Source organism: Neopsephotus bourkii, unplaced genomic scaffold (assembly GCF_033783945.1).
Source record: "Neopsephotus bourkii isolate Nb327-2 ecotype Australia unplaced genomic scaffold, CSIRO-AGI_Nbou_v1 NB_1749, whole genome shotgun sequence".
Taxonomy (NCBI): Eukaryota; Metazoa; Chordata; class Aves; order Psittaciformes; family Psittacidae; genus Neopsephotus; species Neopsephotus bourkii.
This window is the reverse complement of record NW_026902223.1, coordinates 1,241,582-1,259,055: the sequence shown is the minus strand read 5'-3', so window position 1 is coordinate 1,259,055 and position 17,474 is coordinate 1,241,582. Positions and strand designations below refer to the sequence as shown.

General features: G+C 60.6%; 1 protein-coding gene across 1 annotated transcript in view; it reads right to left on the bottom strand.

Annotated features, from left to right (window-relative positions):
* The window catches only part of SDK2 (sidekick cell adhesion molecule 2), a 42,745-nt gene extending 31,115 nt beyond the window's left edge, over window positions 1-11,630 (bottom strand). Inside the window, exon 1 of the mRNA XM_061376932.1 lies at window positions 11,408-11,630. Within this exon, the coding sequence (XP_061232916.1) occupies window positions 11,408-11,486 (79 nt within the window). The 5' untranslated portion in view covers window positions 11,487-11,630. The remainder of the gene's footprint in view (window positions 1-11,407) is intronic.
* Window positions 11,631-17,474: the final 5,844 nt, after the last annotated feature.

Here is a 17,474-nt window from a genome sequence, read left to right as displayed (position 1 = left end):
TCTTCTGATGCAGTTATTTTTCATTGCACTAAGAAAAAGACTTATAATTGCAGCTGTGCCCATTAATCCTCACAACTTACTTTGTTCCCTTCCTCCCCTGCCTCTCCCCTCCCTCCCCTTCTCCCCCCACTGAGACCAAGAGAGCTTTCAAACTCTCCTCCTGGCTATTAATTAAAAGCAACCTCTCCACTATCCAGAGTGTACTCGCCATAAATTAATAGCGGGCTCCTTAATCAAATCTTATCTCCTCTCCGAGCGCCGGCGCTGGGGTTGGTATCCCAGCCCGCCCGGCCGTGAAATGCAATTTCCAATGCTCCAACGGGCTCTGCTCCATCTCCTGCTCCCATCCATGCCAGTGCCGGTGCCGGTGCCGGTGCCAGGCCGGCAGCAGCCGGGGCTATGGGAAGCAGAGGAACCGGTGCTGACAACGGCCGAGGTGGCTCCCAACAGACACGCTCCATTTCTCAGCCATTTACCACGTTTATCTGCAGCCCCCACGGAGGGCTCTCGCCTCCTGCATTATGCAGAGGGCACAGCCTGAGCCGGGGGGTTCAGTGCTCGCCAGCGGCACAAGGGTGTGAGAGCAATGTGGGAGATGCTCCTGCCATGGGGAGGCAGCAGGGCCATGGCACAGCTCGGGGGGGGGGGCAGCTGAAAGTGATGCTCTTGGACCGGTAAGCTCATGGTGCACTCTGGAGAGCATCATCCCTCTGGTCCCTGCAGCGTGGTCCCCAGCCTGGCTCCCCATCCCTGTCCCACCAGGTTTTCCTTCTTTCCATCTACACAGTGCCTTCCCACCCACCCAAAGCAGTGCCCTTTCTCAAGGGCAGGAGCAGCACCAGGGTGATGATGAGGACCCACATATCCAGGGCACTTCCACCCCAAAGCACATCCCCATTCATCTGGCCACAGCCCTGATCCATCCCCAAGAGCCTGATTGGGCTGCAGCAGACCTCAACCCAAAACATCCCCTCCAGCCCTGTCCAACTGCAGCAGTTCCCCATTCCCATGGCGTTCTCAGGCGCTGGAGCAGAGGGGGACCCAAAACCAGTGCCCCAGAGCTGCTGCTTCTCCACACTGGGGCTGATAACTGAGGCCCTCTCCTTTGCTGCTTGAAAAAACCCTGTGTTAGCTTTGACTTTCCTGCCTTCCCCAGTAGTCCAAGGGAGGCACGAGGGGCTTCAGCTCCATCCCTCCAGCAGCACCACAGCCCAAGCCCTGAGCAGTGGGGAGATGATGGAGCTGCAGCAAGGAGTGATGCTGAAAAGCAGCTGCTTCTTGTAAAGCGATTGCAGAGTAGAGCTAAGAGGGGTTTGAAGGGAGGCAGAGCAGCCTGAAGAGCCTCCCTCGCTCGGCCCCACTCCCACTGAGATCACAGGAATAAAACCAGCTTTGTTGCACGGAAGAGGGGCCGCAGCCCTGAGCCATCAGCAGGTTGGAGCAGGGCTGCGCTGCTGCGCCCGGAGGATGCGGGAGCATCTCACAGCGGCTGCATCCCTCCATCCATCCTTGGACTGGGCACCAGTGCAGCCCTTGGAGAGGGAAAGCAGGAGCAGGATGGAGCAGCGAGAGGCTCCCTCCAGCATCTGCCACCAGCACATACCCTGCACGACCTTGCTGCTGGAACGTGTTCATCTCTGCTCCGAAGCCTCACACTGAGCCCACAGATTGCTCACAGCATGAGGAGCTGCAGCTCTGCCACCGAGAAGGGGCATGAGACAAGGACACCCTGGTCCTTCAGCTCCTGCCCAGCCACAGACACAAGGTGGAACCGGGCCCCTTCCCATCTCCATCAGCATCTCTGTGCCCTTGCTTTAGCGATTCCCTCGCACAGGAAAAAGGTCATTGTGGTTGGGGGTGCCCTTGGGACACGGGGCCAGCTCCCAGCAAGGGGGCACATCACCAATATTAGGGTGCCTGGAGGGGACATCCTAATGCGGGCATAGGACGGGAGCTGGAGCCAGGCTGGACCCGGCACGGCGCCGGTGCGGCTGCCCCGCTCCCCCATCGGGGGCGATGTGGGGCTCCCTCGATGCCATAATCGGACTGCAGGGGGGCGTTCACCGGATCGGGTGGGAGGCTGAGCGAGATGCGGCGCTGGAGGAGCTGCTCAGCGGAGCACGATTCCTGCTCCGGTGATGCCGCCAGCGCTGGCTTTTCAACGGGAGCCTTTGGGAAGGGGAAGCTGCAGGAGGGACGGGGGCTCCGGTGCGGGCTCAAGACCCCGTGTGTGTCCCTGCTGCCACCCCTGCCCTCAGTGCTGGCAGTGACAGTGACAGGGGGACACTGCAGTGGGGAGCAGCACAGTGACCCCCAAACCCCTGCACAGCCCCACCATAGGCGATCCCCACCGCAGCAGCACCAGCTCGGGGCTCTCTGTGACAGCCCTGTGGTTAATACAAGCTGACCACAGCCATGGTCTCAACACCCAACTCCCCTGCACAGAGCCAGCCCAGGGTAAAGGAGACTCCAATGGGGACAGCAGCAATCACAGGATGCAGGGGATGCAGGAATCGATGTCCCCCACCTTCCCCAGTGCAGCACTGGTGTCACCTACGCACTGCACAGCAGCTTTGCCAGTGTCACACTTCATCCATCTCGGCGCTTCCCAGCCTCGGGGTGCAGGAGCAGGCAATGGGTGCGATTTCCTGAGCCAACAGTGATAGGCAGAGCCCAGGAGCCCCAAAACCAAGGTGCGTTTAGCACAGTACATGGCCAGATCTATGGCACAGCCCCTTGCACCCATCAGGATTATCACTACCCCCCCAGGGCCATGGCATCCCGCTGGATGGATGGATGGATGGATGGATGGATGGATGGATGGATGGATGGATGGACACCTTCCTCCCGCACTGCTTCTGCTGCCATCTCCCCCTTCCTCCTCCCACATCTGTCTCCAGGCCCCCAGTTATTTATTTATTTGTTAATTAACTGCTGTTTCCATAACAAACGCTCGGGCTTCTCCCAGCCTCCAACAGCCCTGGGGCTGGATTGTTAACTAGGATTTTAATTTGTTAATTAAAAGCAGGATGGCTCCATAACAAGCTCCTCTTCAGCAGCGGGGGCTCTCCCAGGGCTCAGCAGGCTGTTGGCTGAGCCGGGGGCCTCTGAACCCCCCCCCCCAAGTGATGGGGCACATGTAGGGATGAGCACGGCTCCCCCAGGACAAGGGGGTGCAATAGGGATATGGAGCTCAGCACCATGGTGCGTGCTCAGGACCTCCCTTTTCCCAGTAGAGATGATCCCGCTTCCCATCATGGTCACATCCTGGATCCCTTCACTAAACATCACACACATCCCCAGCCATCAGAGCACCCCAAGCCTGGGGAATGCCCCAATGCACCAGAGCCAGGGCGGTGCCAGCATCACCCTCACTTCAAAGACCTCATCCCTCAGGCCCTGCAGCACTGGGGACCTATCCTGGATGCACCACGGTGCTACCATGAGCCAGATACAGCTTGAGCTGGTCCCGGAGCCAAGGGAGAGGCACCGGCCCTGGCTGGGGAACAGCACCTCATTGAGCCGGGCGGCTGTGAACAGAGCGGGGCTGTGTGCCTGCGCGTCCCTGCCTGCCCTGCACACCCAGCGCCTGGAAAGAACAACATTCCCATCCCGGGAAAGCCGGCATGGGCACACACACACACACAGAGAGAGCAGCGTGGTGTGCTCCCAGCCCATGGGCAACAGGCAGAGCTTTGTGCTCTGAAGGACCATGCGGTCCATAAGCATCCTCAAAGCTGGTGCTGAAGGCACAGACCCCAACACGGAGCTGCAAGGGACCCGCAGCAAAGGACCCATGCAGGGATGCTCCCTAGGGGGACAGGAGCCCTCCCAGTCCAGCCCCCATGCAGGGCACAGCCCTATCCCAAGCTGGGGGTGTTTAACAAGCTCCAGGCTCCAGTCAAAACTCCTTCCCCAGCAAACTCCTTGGGATGATGCCACAAACCCTCCTGACCCCTCGGTTCCACAGCTCTGCCGTTATCTGGGTCACTGCTGTGAGTCACGGACACCCAGAGAGTGACTCAACACCATTAGAGGGGCCAGATCCTGCTGCTGGCTTCCCTAGGAGACTCCAAAACAGTGAGGAGGGGATGGAGGCACAGACATCGTCTCCAGACCCACCAACATTCACCAGCATTCCAGGCAGGAGACACGGGAAACACGCATCCCCTTCCCTGGAGCCTTGGAGGGGTGGAAGGGCCTTTCCCAGTCCCATTCCCAAAGGCTTTGCAGCCAGGAATGGGGCTTCCACATGAGGATTTGGCAGCAACAGGCTCCATGCCAGCAGCCAAGTAAAGTAAGAGCCCCCCACAGCCCTGGACCCCCACCCAGTGTCATGGCAGCGCTGGGTGGGATGGATCACACATGAACCCAATGCAGCACAACACAGTTCTGGGCTGGGTTTAGCCCCATGGAGCACAGTGAGTGCATCCTCCAGGTGTTCCCAGCAGGAAATCACAGCCCTGGACTGCTGTGGCCACTGAGGCTGAGGAAGGGGGGGAAAGCAAAACCAGCATCAGGCTTGCTTTATGGGAGCCTCAACAGGGCCTAGGGTGTTGCTTCTGCAAGGGGCATCCGTCCCTTCCGCATCCTCCACCCTCACAGGATGCTCAGCACACACACACACACATACACACATACACAGAGACAGAGACAAGCAGCCGCTCTCCATCCTCACCACAGGAATCTCAGCAAGGCAGCAGGGAAAGAAAAACAGGAGGCAGAACCCACAGACAAACCCCACTGAGCCTTTCCCATGGCGCTGACGCAACGGAGCCTCCAACCCCGCGGGTTTTCCATCCCGGGGGCCCCGTGCCCAGCGGGACGGCGGCTCTGGTCCGTCCCCCCCGGAGCCAGGAGGCACCGCGCACCCACCGATGTGGGGAGGAGCGCAGACATCCTCTTTCCTAAGGATTAATTAGTCATTGCATTGCTCACTTGGAACATAAATAGCTGCAGCGTGACGGCGAACATGAGTTTTCCTTGGAAATGGGCTTTTCCAAAGCTTTTCCTTCCCAGACACTCTGGTTGCAGATGGGGGACAGGAATAACTCCCAGCCCCCCGGAGCCACGCATTGATTTTCCAGGGCAAGGAAGCGAGCTCTGATCCCTGCACTCGTTTCCACACTTGTGGCTGTCCCAGCCAGAGGGGCTTTTCCAGCCGCCGCCGTGACTCCGGGCCAGCGATCCCAGTGGGAAAGCCAGCGCTGCTGCCCAGCCTGATGCGAAGCTGATGGGGAGAAGCCAAGCGAGCGCGACTCCGCCACCGCCGCAGGGGAAGCGCTCCCCAGCTCCTTGCCCTGCTCCCAGCACATGCCTTGTTTCCACCCTCCACTGCACAGCTCGGCTCCCTTCCAACCCTGCATCCCACCCTGCAAAGCAAGGAGCACGGGGAGATGAAGGCACCATCACCTTCCTCCCCACGTACCCCATGCGCACAGGCAGGGTGCTCGCAGCGGGCGGGGAGGCTTCTCCCAAGGGCAGAGCTCTGAATTAACCATCCCACCCTAATGAGCTGATTTTATTAGTTTGTGAATGCATCGAGCCCTCATTATCAAAATCAACATCCGCTCACTGGAGCCGCAGCGCTGCAGCTGGGGCCGCACGTGGCGCCCGCCCCGACGCACGGTGATGGGCTCCATCATGCCCCAAACCCCGGCACCCACCCCACGAAGCTCCTCACACCTCTGGGTCAGATGTGAGGCTTCAAACCAGGCACCCAGCACAGCCCCAAACTGCTGTCACCCCAGCATAGGATGTGCGAGGTCCCCTGGGACCCACTCAATGCTATTGTGGGGTGAGAAGTCCCCATCCTGCCCCATGGTCTCCAACCTCCTGCAAGCACCCTGCAGCACCCAAACCTGGAGCACCGGGGACCTGATGGACCCAGGGAGCCAGGGCCAAGGCATGGAGCAGGGGCACAGCGGGCGCATTGTCCGGCTCAGCAGGACGCGCTCCCATTGGAAACAGCAGCTAATCCCATTTCATCCCCCTTCATGGCCATCAGCTGTTTTTAAGGCATGCAGGAGGCGGGTTGCTGAAACCAGAGCTATTGTGTCCGCTGCGTCCCAGCCCCCTCCATCCGTCCATCCATCTATCCCAGCGCCATGCCGGGCCAGGATCCATCCCGCTCCAGCACAACCCCAGCCAGACCATCATGGGATGCTTGGAAATAGGGATGCTGGATCCATGCAAGCTTCACCCACGCTCTCAGCCTGACTTTGTGCTCCAAGCCCAGAAGGAGCAAGAGGAGATGAAGCACTGAGCATCCCACCACGCTGAGCCCTGGATTCAGCCACTTGCACAGCCCAGCACTCGATTGCTCCCCATGGGGAGACACAGGCTCCTGGCAGGGATAAGGAGCAGAAATGACCCCATAAAACCCCAGTTAATGCCCAGTGCATGCCCTAGATTCAGCTCCATTTCTCACCCAGCTGCGGCTCACAGCCAGTGAACCGGGATGCACTGGGAAGAGATGGCCCCATGGAATAGGGACAGAAGGCCAAGCTCCTCCAGCATCCTGGCAAACACACCCCAGCCCTGCAGACACGGGCCTGGGAGGCACAAGGGAAACCCCTCCTTGCAAGCCAGGGGTAGCAGAACCTTTCCAGGCACCCCAGTCCCTGCTGGCCTCACACACAGACCCCGGTACCCTGGGTAAACACATCCAGAGCCCAGCATCCCCATGGATAAACCCATCCTGGCCCCGCTCAAGGTTACCGGTGAGGACTCGAGGCTGCTGCCTCACCCAGCGGTGCAAAAGCAATTAATGATCGTGGCTAAAATTAGCTCCACGGCTCCTTGCTGCTGATGGTCAAAGGCAGCAAGGTTCCCCTTCACCGGGGGCCTTGGCATGTCCATAGGGCTGGCAGTGATGGATGGGAGCCGATAGAGCCGCTCTATCGCAGCGGGATGCAGCCGGCACCGTGCTATGGTCCCCATCCCACTGCACCCACTGCCACCTCTGCCCGTGCCTCAGTTTCCCCCTTGGTTTCCTATGGAGAAAAGGGAGAGTTCTTGGAACGCTGAGGAGCTGCCACTGAGGTGGATGGTGGGGACAAGGGATGTTGGTAGGAGGGAGGGTGGGTTCGGCATGGGGGACCCAGCGTTCCTGGAATTGCCACCGTGCCATCCCTGGTCCCTAATGCCGGATGGGATGCCCAGCTGCTGGCATCCGTGGCAGCTGGTCCCAGTGCCCAAGGCCTTCCCCAGCCCACGAGGTGACACTGATCCATGCGGGGAGGTGACAGCACGGAGCAGGCAGCAGCTGCCGGTCACAGCATCCCCAGGGATGCTCCCCGCATGAGGCCCAGAGCCCCCCGCACCCCAAGTCCCCATTCCTGAGGGGGCCGAGGGCTGCAGGGAGACAAAGGGGGCTGGGGACCAGCTGCAGCCCAGGAATGTCCCCTGCCCTCGGCCCCGTTCCCAGGGATCAGGTTTCCCAGTTCCCAGGCAACCCGAGCCCGGTATGGCTTTCCAGGCCAGGCATTCCTGCACCCTGCAGGGCTGGGGCAAGGGGGGGCCGCTGCCTCCCCCCAGCACAGGCAGGTGGCCGGCGTCAGGCAGAGGAGATGATGGGAAGGTGAGGGATCACAGGGAGCAGAGAGTGGGATGCACTCCCAAAGCATCCCTGGGAACCAGGGGATGGACCCCTCAAAGCATCTTTGGGAGCCAAGGGGATGGAATCCCCTAAAGCATCCCTGAGAACAAGGGGATGGAATCCCCCTAAAGCATCCCTGGAAGCCAAGGGGATGGAATCCCCTAAAGCATCCCTGGGAGCCAAGGGGACACAACCTCGACAGCCGGTCCCCAGCCCCACAGAGGGGTGTGTGGGGCAGTGCCCATGCCAGCAGCATTGCCAGCATGCCCGGGGTGTGAGGGATGCCAAGGGGGACCAGCAAGGCAGGGAGCTGCTGCCAGCACATTCCTGGATGTGGATGGCAGGAGCACACCCCGAGTCCAGACCCACCTCTATGGGGATGCAGAGGGGGGGAACCCCAAAGCACAGTAGAAGCAATGGGAATGGGGTAGGTCCCAGTGTCACCACATCTCTGAGTGACCCTGGTCCTGCATCCTCTCCAGCAGCTCCATGCAATGCTCCCTGCACTTGAGGCAGCTCCCAGGACACCCTTTTGCTCCCAGCACCTACACCTGAGCCATCCCAGCCCCATAGGTGCTGGATCCCTGCAGAAAACCCAAGGGAGCAAGGGATGCATGGCACCAGCACAGCCCCACAGCCACCCACTCCGGCACAGCCCGGGGGCTCCGCTCGCCCTTTGTTAGCGCGATCACATCACCTCTGACAGCACCAGATTTATCACTGGCCTGGCACTGGCCTTTGTCACCCAGCGACACGCGACCCCCTAACAGTGCACCCCAGTTTGTGTAGGGCCTACAGTAATGTGTGCTGTGCCTGGAGCTCGTCCCCAGGCAGGAACCAGCCACACAAGGGACCAGCTCAAGGCACCGGCTGGCAACAAGGACGTGGTCCATGATGTCCTACCAAGGGAAAGGCAGGGGCACCCCTCATCACGCCGTGATGCACCCAGGTTTAATTATCAGTGTTTCCCCAGGTTCTCAAACCTGCCTCCTTCTTTTCCTCTCCTTCAGCTCCTTCATTTGCTCCCATGAGCAGAAATGCCACTGCAGCCCATTCCCCACCACTAAAGGATGGGCATCATTGGACATTGCCCCCTGGCCAGCACTCTGGGCAGCAGAGGTGGGTAGGAGCCCCACAGGCACCCCTCACCCTGCCTGCTCTGCCCCATGGGCACGGCACCATACCCGAGTGCTGCCATGGCTCGGATCCCTGGCACCCCAAACCTTTGGGGACCAGCGCAGCGATGGGGCAGGGGGACACGGACCGGATCCCCCTCCCCTGGCGGTTATCAACCCATCACCATCGCACGGCTCAGCCTGGTCACTAATGGCTTCCAAAGCAGCATCAAATTTTAATCTTCCCTTCCTCTCCCCTAAAAGCCACTTTGCTTCCTGAGCCGCAGCTTTGCACCAGGCCTAACGTGATGGCTGCGCTCGTGGGGAAGAGGGGGGCCACGCCAGGAGAAACCCTTCCCTGCTGCCTCCAGCACAGAGGGCACTGGCAGCATCCTTCAATGACACCCTGGCATGATCCTGACACCAGCATCCCATCCTCGGGAATGGGCAGGGGCTCAGCTCCCTCCGTGCACAACGTGGGTACCAGGAGATGCTGGCGCTCCCCCGCTCCAGGCTCTAATAAGCCTCTTTGGTGGAAGCTGCCCATCTCAGTCCCCTGCCCCAAATCCCTCCTGGAACCTTAAGCCTCCGAAATCCCTCCTGGGACTGGCTGCAGGCTCCTCAATCCCATTAGAGGTGCTGTGCTAGCAAAGGGGGCTCCCACACTGTGCCCCTAACACTGTGGGGGTGAGAACCACATCCCTGGAGGGCACAAAGCCTGCCAGAAGTGGGGAGCAGGGGGCTGGGACCCCCGTGGTGGGGTCCATGGCACTGGCATGGGTCGCACTGCGACACGGCTCCTGCTCACTGCTGAGCGCCGCGTTTGGCTCCGAGCAATTAGCGCCAGGCCCCTAATCAATAAGTTATTTTTTGCCGGGGGTAATTAATAATTACAGAGCGCAGACGGGCTGTAATTAAACTTCCATCCCCTCGTTCCCAGGCCTTTGTTTTACCAAGCGCAGGTATTAAAGTGCCTCATCCTGCGCCCAGGCCGCGGAGGTCTCCCGCCATCCCCTCCTCCTCCCCTTCCCTATTGATCCCATTCTCTTTGGCTGCCTGAATCGATCCCAAAGGCACAAAGCGCTGCCTGCATCCGCTCCCGCTGCCCCTCGCCGCCAGCCCTGCAGGGATGCCCATGTGGGGCTGCCCTGCCTGCCCCACAGCAATGGGGCTGAGCCCGAATCCGAGCATCCTTCCTTCTCCATCTCCCTCATCCCAGCACCTCATGGGTAGCACAGCCACGGAGGTGACCCTGAATGCAGCCAGGCAAGGCGGGCACGTGCCAGGCTTTGGCACCGCTCCCTGTGCCCGTGGCTGCCGCCCGCCACGGTGATGGGCACCGAGCAATGTCACACCGCCCGCGAGGACGTGACACACGCAGCGAAGCCGGGTTCCTGCGCAAGGAGAGCGGAGCAAAACCCCCTTCGCCACCCCTCCAAAGGGCACAGCCCCACGGCATCCACCCCATAGAGAACGGGAAGGAGATTGGTCCCCAGCAGGAGCCCGTCCCGCTGGCAGGGAACAAACGGAGCACAGAGGACCCAGCCAGCCGGGAGAAGAGAAACTCAGCAAGGGAGTGAATCAATCAAAGAGACCTTCACAGCTCCCCACACAGGGCCTGCCCGGATAATGTACTGCCGCTTTAGATGTTATGTTCTGAACTTAATTACTGAGAAATTATAGCAGTGCTGGGGGAGGCTCGGGGGGAGCGGGAGGACGGGAGCGCACGGGGACTCCTGGCTCCGCTCGCTGCCGCAAACAAGGGCAAAGAAATGTCGTGGGCGAGGACCCCCGGCGCTGCCCCCCACATTTCACAGCCTGGATCCGCCCGGTCCGAGCGGCAGGGATGGAGGCAGCCGCGCTGCAGCCCCAAGGGGAGCCTCGCTGCTGGGGAGGGGACGGGAGCCCAGGGTCCTCGCAGCACCTCGGAACCCCGGCTGCACCCCAATGGGTTTCTACATCCCCCTCGGGTAGGGGAGCAGCTAAACCCAGACTGAACCACGGCAGAGCCCTGGAGTGAGGAGCAGCGAGGGCTCGCCCTGCCCGGCGGTACCGCCTCACTAAAGGGCAGTTGGTGCTCAGGGACCCCCAGGCACCCCGGGGGCTCAGGGCTCAGACCCCTGCAGCCCCAGCCTGCTCTGAGCAGGCGGCTGGAGGTCGATGGGAACAACACCAGGGCAAGAGCTGCTCCTCGGGAGCTCCCCAGACTTGCACCCCATTTCTTGCGGTGTAACGGGGGTTCTCCCGGAGGGGGTGAGATGGGTGCCTTCACCCCTCGACATCCCCTGGGGATGCTCAGCCTCCCGAAAGCGGTCCAGGGCGGTCTCTACCCCATGCTCCGAGCAACATTCAGCCTCCATCCCCAGCCCGGGGGCAGTTTTGGGGCAGGGGAGGAGAGGAGGAGGCAGAACCGCGCTGCTCATCCCCGCCGAGCCCTCCCGGACGCGGGGCTGCGCTTGGCACCGGGGGCGCTTCCCCAACACCACCGATGCTGTCCCCCCCAACGACAGCAGGAGCTCGGGGGCTGCCCCACTCCACGCACACGTCCCCCGGCTGGCACAAAGATTCCCCGACCCGGCAGGGCGGGAGCGGCGCTGGGACCCCCGCAATCCTCCGCGTTCCATCTCCAGCGCCCAAAGCCGGGGCTGGAGGATTCCCCCTCCCCGCCCGCTTTCCCCCAGTATCCCCTTACCTTGGGCGCCGGCTCCCGGGGGTCCGGGCAGGGCGAGCACCACGAAGCACAGCAGCGCCCAGCTCCCGAGCCGGGCCATGGCTCCGCCGAGCCGGGGCGGGGGGGGGGAACTTCCCCGACTTTATAATCCGGGGGGCGGCGGCGGCGCCAGCCCCGCTGCGGGCCGGGCACTGGGGCGTCCTCCGGGCTCCGGCGCAGGGACCCCCGCAGCAGCGCTGCCCGGGGCGGGGTGAACGGCTCCAGGCGGGGGCTCCGCAGGCAGCTCCCCCCCGTGTGCAACCTCCCTGGGGAGCCGGGACCCCCAGGTCCGGAGCGGGGCCGGCGGCCGAGCCCCTCCCCGGGCGCTACGCCCCGCGTTAGGGAAGGGGCCGGGAAGCGCAGGGCTCCGAGCCCCCGGCCCCTGCGGGCACCGCAGCAGCTCCCGGAGCCGAGCAAACCGCAGGGACCGAAAAGTTTGGGGTCCGGGGGGGGGGGCGGCCCCTCCCCAGCGCTCAGCTCCTGCCTGGGGACATCCCCGCCTCGGCGGCTCCGGGTCACGGATGGTGGGGTCGGGTTGGGTTGGGGGTTGCTCTCCCCTCGTTGCACCCCGGCACCAGCGGGTACCCCCGGGGAAAGTGCGGCTGCGCTGCGGCGCGGCGCGGGGACCCGCTCGGAGCCGCCGCACCGACCCCTCTCTGCGCTCCGGCCCCGGCTGCTGCTGCTGCTGCTGCTCGGTGCGGCGGCGGAGTGAGCGGCGGCGGAGTGAGCGGCGGCGGCGGGGCTCGGCGGAGCCGGGGGCAGCCCGAGCCGGGGAGGCGGGGAAACGGCGCGGCTCCGAGCGCTACCCAGCGGCAGCGGCCGGGCACGCACGGAGCCGCGGGGGGAGCGGGAGCGGCGGGCGCGTCTGCCCACCCCCGGTTCGTGCGGAGCGGGAGGGTCGGGTCGGGTCCGTCCCCCTCCCTCCCCGCTGTCCCCGGCAGTGTGAGCAGCAGCTCCCCCCCTGCAGCCTTCGCCTCTCGCAACGTCCCAGCCCCTCCGACATCACTCAGAGCATCACCACCGGCTCCTCGGGAAGGGGACACAGCTTGGCCCCGAGGCGATGAGCAAAGTCATTGCCACAAGATCATCAAAGCAAATATTTTCGGGGTCTCGGAAAATATAAGCTCTACCCCTAGAGATGAGCCAGCAGCACCCCCCCAAGTAACATACCACCCTACGGGCCCAATCCTGCTGTTCCTCAAGCCCAAATCCCACAACAGGATCAGGCCTTAAATGCACATCCTTTGAAGATGTCTGTGCTTTACACTATTATGGTACCTTGCTGTACTGTAGGGGAGAGTGGCTCAGTCACGGCTGCTACTGAGCGTTAACACCCAAGGACCTACACCATCTGCACAGAAGGAAACAGCTATCCCGAGTGCTGGATCAGCCTCTGAGCACACACAGTACTGCTGAGCCAAGGCACCGACAAGGATCAGGGTGAAATAAAAGCATGAGCAGATTAGCCTGAAGCCAGGCCCAGCACTGCCAGGTCAAATCAGGGCAGAGAGGAGGGAGCACTCTCCCCACCAGCATCGATACCACTGCATGTGTTAGCGCCCCAGCCCCGGTGTGCATTGCCATTGCATTAGAGGCACTTGTGTGTAAACCATGCGCAGCCCTTGGTGGGGGACAATGCTCGTGTTCACGTTGCTTATTTGGAGATCTGCTGCCAAATTTCCCATGGACCTCTTGAAGAGAGACTGAACAATAACCCAGCTCTTGCCCACCCCAGCATTAATCAGCTCCGTGGCTGGCATCGCAACCGAGCTGACGGGGATCGATGTGCTGTGGGAGGCTGCAATCCTGCCTCTCCTCTCCAGGAGGTGTTCCCCAGTGTGGGCTGGAGCAAGCAGGGAGAGGGGCTGCTTCACCCCGCTGTGGTGGGCTCTGACCCTGCTCCCCAGGCACCAACGCGTGCTGCAGCCACGATAACGCTCAGCAGGCTCCAGGGCCCCTGCGGGATCAGGGCTTTGTTCCATAAAGAACAGGAATTCCTGTCTCCGGGGCCATAAATTCAGTGTCTGCCCCTGGTGCTTGCTCTGATTTATGGTTATTACAATTAATCTTGCCAAGGTGCAAGCCATTTATTACCCGCTTGCACAGGTACCTGGTTCCCCACAGTCAGCCGGGCAGACTGGTTCAGTTTTGATCTCGCAGCAGTGCTCCCACCAGAGCACATCCTCCCTCCCAGCCCCGACAGCACAGCCCTGCCTGCTCCATACCAGCTCTTATGTGCCCAAATCCATCCAAGCAGGAGCAAGTCCCAGCAGGCAACAGCCCAGCTCTTTCCAGGAGTGGGTGGAAAAGCAGAGAGCTGGCACATCTCATGGAGCAGAGAGGGCAGGGGGCCCTGGTGACACCAATCCAATGACACTGAGGACATGCCAGCAATGCCTCGGTGGGAGGCTGTGCTGCTGGGTCACCCCCATGCAGGGCATCTTCTCCATCACCCAAGAGTTTTGGCCTGATCCGTATGGAGAATCCCAACTCCTAAGCCACAGTGTGGGCAGCATCACTTGTAATTACACTGGGAATCACAACACACGGACCAGCTTAGAGCCACGTCGTGCGACTCTTGCCTCTCCAAGACCCTTCTGGAGGGGGTGAGGATGCGCAGGTCCCCAAGTGCTCATGGGGGTTTTGAGCTCCTCTCTGGAACCCCCTGATCCCAGCAGCAGCACATCCACGGGCTGCTGCTGGAGACCTCAGCTAATGAGGGGTTGGCCTGGCACAGCCAGGAACCCGCCTCGGGGCTATTTGTGGATTTGAAAGCTGTGATTTTACCTCCTGCTTGAAGAGGGCGCATCAAAGTCAAACCCAAAACCGCGGCGCTGGGCTCGAATTAAAAACTCTTGTCGGAAACCAAGGCCGCTTCCAAAAAAAGATCAAGGCTTTGTTTGAAATGGGAAAGTCTCTGCTGGGATGTCAGGCGCTTCAGGGACCAGCAGCCTTATCCAAAGGCTGCAGGACAACAGCCAAGAGCTTCCTTCATCCAGCCTCAGCATCCCTCGTCTTCCTTGGGCGAGGCGCTGACTCTTAGCATCGCTGTGTTTTAAGCACGAGAGCAGCATCCCATGGGGAGCATCCTGCCACCTCCGAGCTCCCTGCTCTGGGAAGTGCAAGGAGAAGCAAGGTTGGAAGCATTGCCTGTGAGAGACAGACTCCAGGAGCCCGGTTCTTCTCTGCTATCAAAGGGGAGGGGAGACAGAGGTAACCACAGGCTGTCAGCACCGGCACAAGGAAGAGGAACTGGATAACAGAGGCTCTGCAGCCTCAGACAGGGGTATAACAAGCTCCCATAGGCAGAAGCTGAAGCCAGACCTAGCCAGATTTGCAGTGAAGTGCACACCTCTAATGGGGAGGATAATTGACTGGCTGCAGCACAGCTCCCCAAGACTTCTTGTTTGTAATGAAGATTGGAAGTGGCTTTTTAATCTCTCCAGAAGAATCTGCTCTCCTGGAAGAGTTAATTCAGGGTAATGCTGGAGGCCATGAGCGATGTGTTAACTCCTCTCTTTAAACCTGGGCTTAGGACAGGTCCCTTCTCCCCAGCAGAGCCATGCTGAGGGATGAGATGCAGCCATTGCACACTCCTAGGCCCTGCGGCCCCTTCTGCAGCCCGGGGCAGAGGCACAAACAGGCAAATGCTCCATTTCCAGCAGGACTGAAGGTTCCTCCCTTTGAAGGGCATCAAACAGCTCCACGCTGCCCTTGGGTGCTGCTCAAGGAGCCTCCAAACCAGCGCGGAACAGGAGCATCCTAAATATTTGATGTCTTCAGCAATAATAGCGAGGAAAGGAATAGCAACAGGAGAGAGCCCTCCCCTCCTGCTCCTCTTCCCAGCCCCGAGCACTCTCCCAGCATCAGCTGCTCGAGGCTTCTCAGCCCAATTAGGATCTTTCTCCAAGCCCTGAACGAGATCATGCTCAGTGCTGGGGCTGCAGAGCTGAGGGGCTCTGAGCTGGTAGAGGGCAGAGCTAATGGCATCTCCCAGTAACGGTCACAGCAGCCCCATTTCCGAGCAGGATCTGGCTCCTTTTGGAGAGCAGCGGTTTAGGAACAAGCTGGGAAGGGTCGGAAACTTGCCACAAGTCCCCCTCCAGAGCATCTTCTGGATGCAGCATTCCAGAGCAGGAGCATCTCTAAATGTAAACCAAACCCGAAGCTGCATCCACAGGACTGGGAGCCCCGCAGCAGCTCCCCCCATCCCTGCAAAGCCAAGCCTTGCTTTTTCTCCTACTGGATAGAGCCAAGAGGAACCCCCAGGAAGGGGCTTGGGGGTGGCTGGGTTTGCTCTGATGTGACAGGACAAAGGTGCAACCTCCATAGCAGCGAGCTCAGCATTGGCTCTGCACCCCGAGAGCACCGGCACGGAAGCATCAGCTCGGCAGCACCAGCCCCACCAAGAGCCCGGACCTCGAGGCTGGCTTTTAAATCAGGAGATTAAACATTCAGGCTCAGGTTCTGGCTCACTTTAATGTGATTTCTTAACATTTAAAGGCCACCTTCCCCAGCATTTCCCAGCGCAGCAGCTGGGGAGCAGCCAGCATTGCTGAGGGCTCATCCAAGACTCTCACTTCATCACACGCTTCCAGGAGCTGATGCTGTAAAGGAACTCGCTGCTGAACCCCACACAGCAGCCAGGGCCAGGATGGGGGGGCCAGGAGCCACCCAGCTCCACTTCCCTTGGTTGGAACAACTGCAACAAGCACGTTCCTGACACCCAGCTCCCCACGTACCCCAGCATCCGATGCTCAGAGAAGGGCTGGGCACTGCAGAGCACAAAGCCAAGGAGACAGGAAGACACCAGCTCACTCTTTAAGACCCCATCGCATCTCCTTATGCACCCCAACCTTTGCAGTCACCACACTGGAGCACATAGAGGTCTATGTGTGCCCACTGCAGCCCCAGGCACTGCTCACACCCCACAACTCAGGGCGCCAGCAAGCAGAAGCTCACAAAAGCAAGAGAAAGGCCCCAAAGTCCATCTTACCTGTTGCCAATGGGCACTGCTTGTGGCTCATCCCTCATGGAAAGGGCCAGCTTGCTCCTGTTACTTCCCAGATGGCTCCAGCACCATCACCATCACCATCACCATTAATCACCATCAATCACCATCAATCACAATCACCATCACCATCACCATCACCATCACCATCAATCACCATCACCATCACCATCACCCCCAAGCCCTGCCTTCCCCCAGCTCTGCCTGCTCAGGCTCATTTAACTCCTCTACATTCAGCCATCAGTTTTAATTCACCTGCAGGTGAAACCCCTCCTAGGTGTGTGCAGGAAGCGATTGCAGCCCCCAGCCCTTGTTTTCCTCGTTGTTACTGAGGGAAGGGGGAAACCCCATCCCTGGATCCATGCTGGGGCTGGAACAGAGGCAGGCGGCTGCTGGCTCCATCCTTGTGTGCCCACATCACACATTGACCCCAATGTCTTATAATAGGAAGCCCCCCAAATGTCTTGCTGCTCCCCAAGTACCATCAGCAGGGTGGAAAGAGGCTGCCCCCCCATGTCCTCACCCCATGGGCCCCACACACCCCAACCTCCCCATGCCCTCTGTGCTCAGCCCCGGTCTCTGCTCCATCCTGGCACGGCGCAGGGGCTGTCCACCACTACAGGGTGCTTCAGGTGCTGCTCTGCTTTCCAGCACTGCAGGATCAGGTGATAAATAATGTGCACTAATGGGAGAAATGGAAATAATGCATTTTCTGACTTGTATAATGAATACCACCGGGCACAGCCTGGCAGAGCTGGGTGCTGCAGCGCTGCTGGCCTGGCAAAGGGCAGTGGGTGCGAATGGTGACCAAGTGAGAGGGATACACGGCTTTGTGGGGCTGCCAGGGCCTGTCCATCAGCCATTCACTCCCTTGCTTGTGCTCCCACAAAGCCCCAGGGCATTTCAGGGAGATGGGATTGCAGCTCCTCAATGAACCCCATCAACAGCAGCAAAACCTCAAAGTGAATTAGTCTGTGTTTGTGGGTAAAACATCAGGTTGGGAATGGGATCGTGGGGAACCCCAGCAGCAGGGACCCT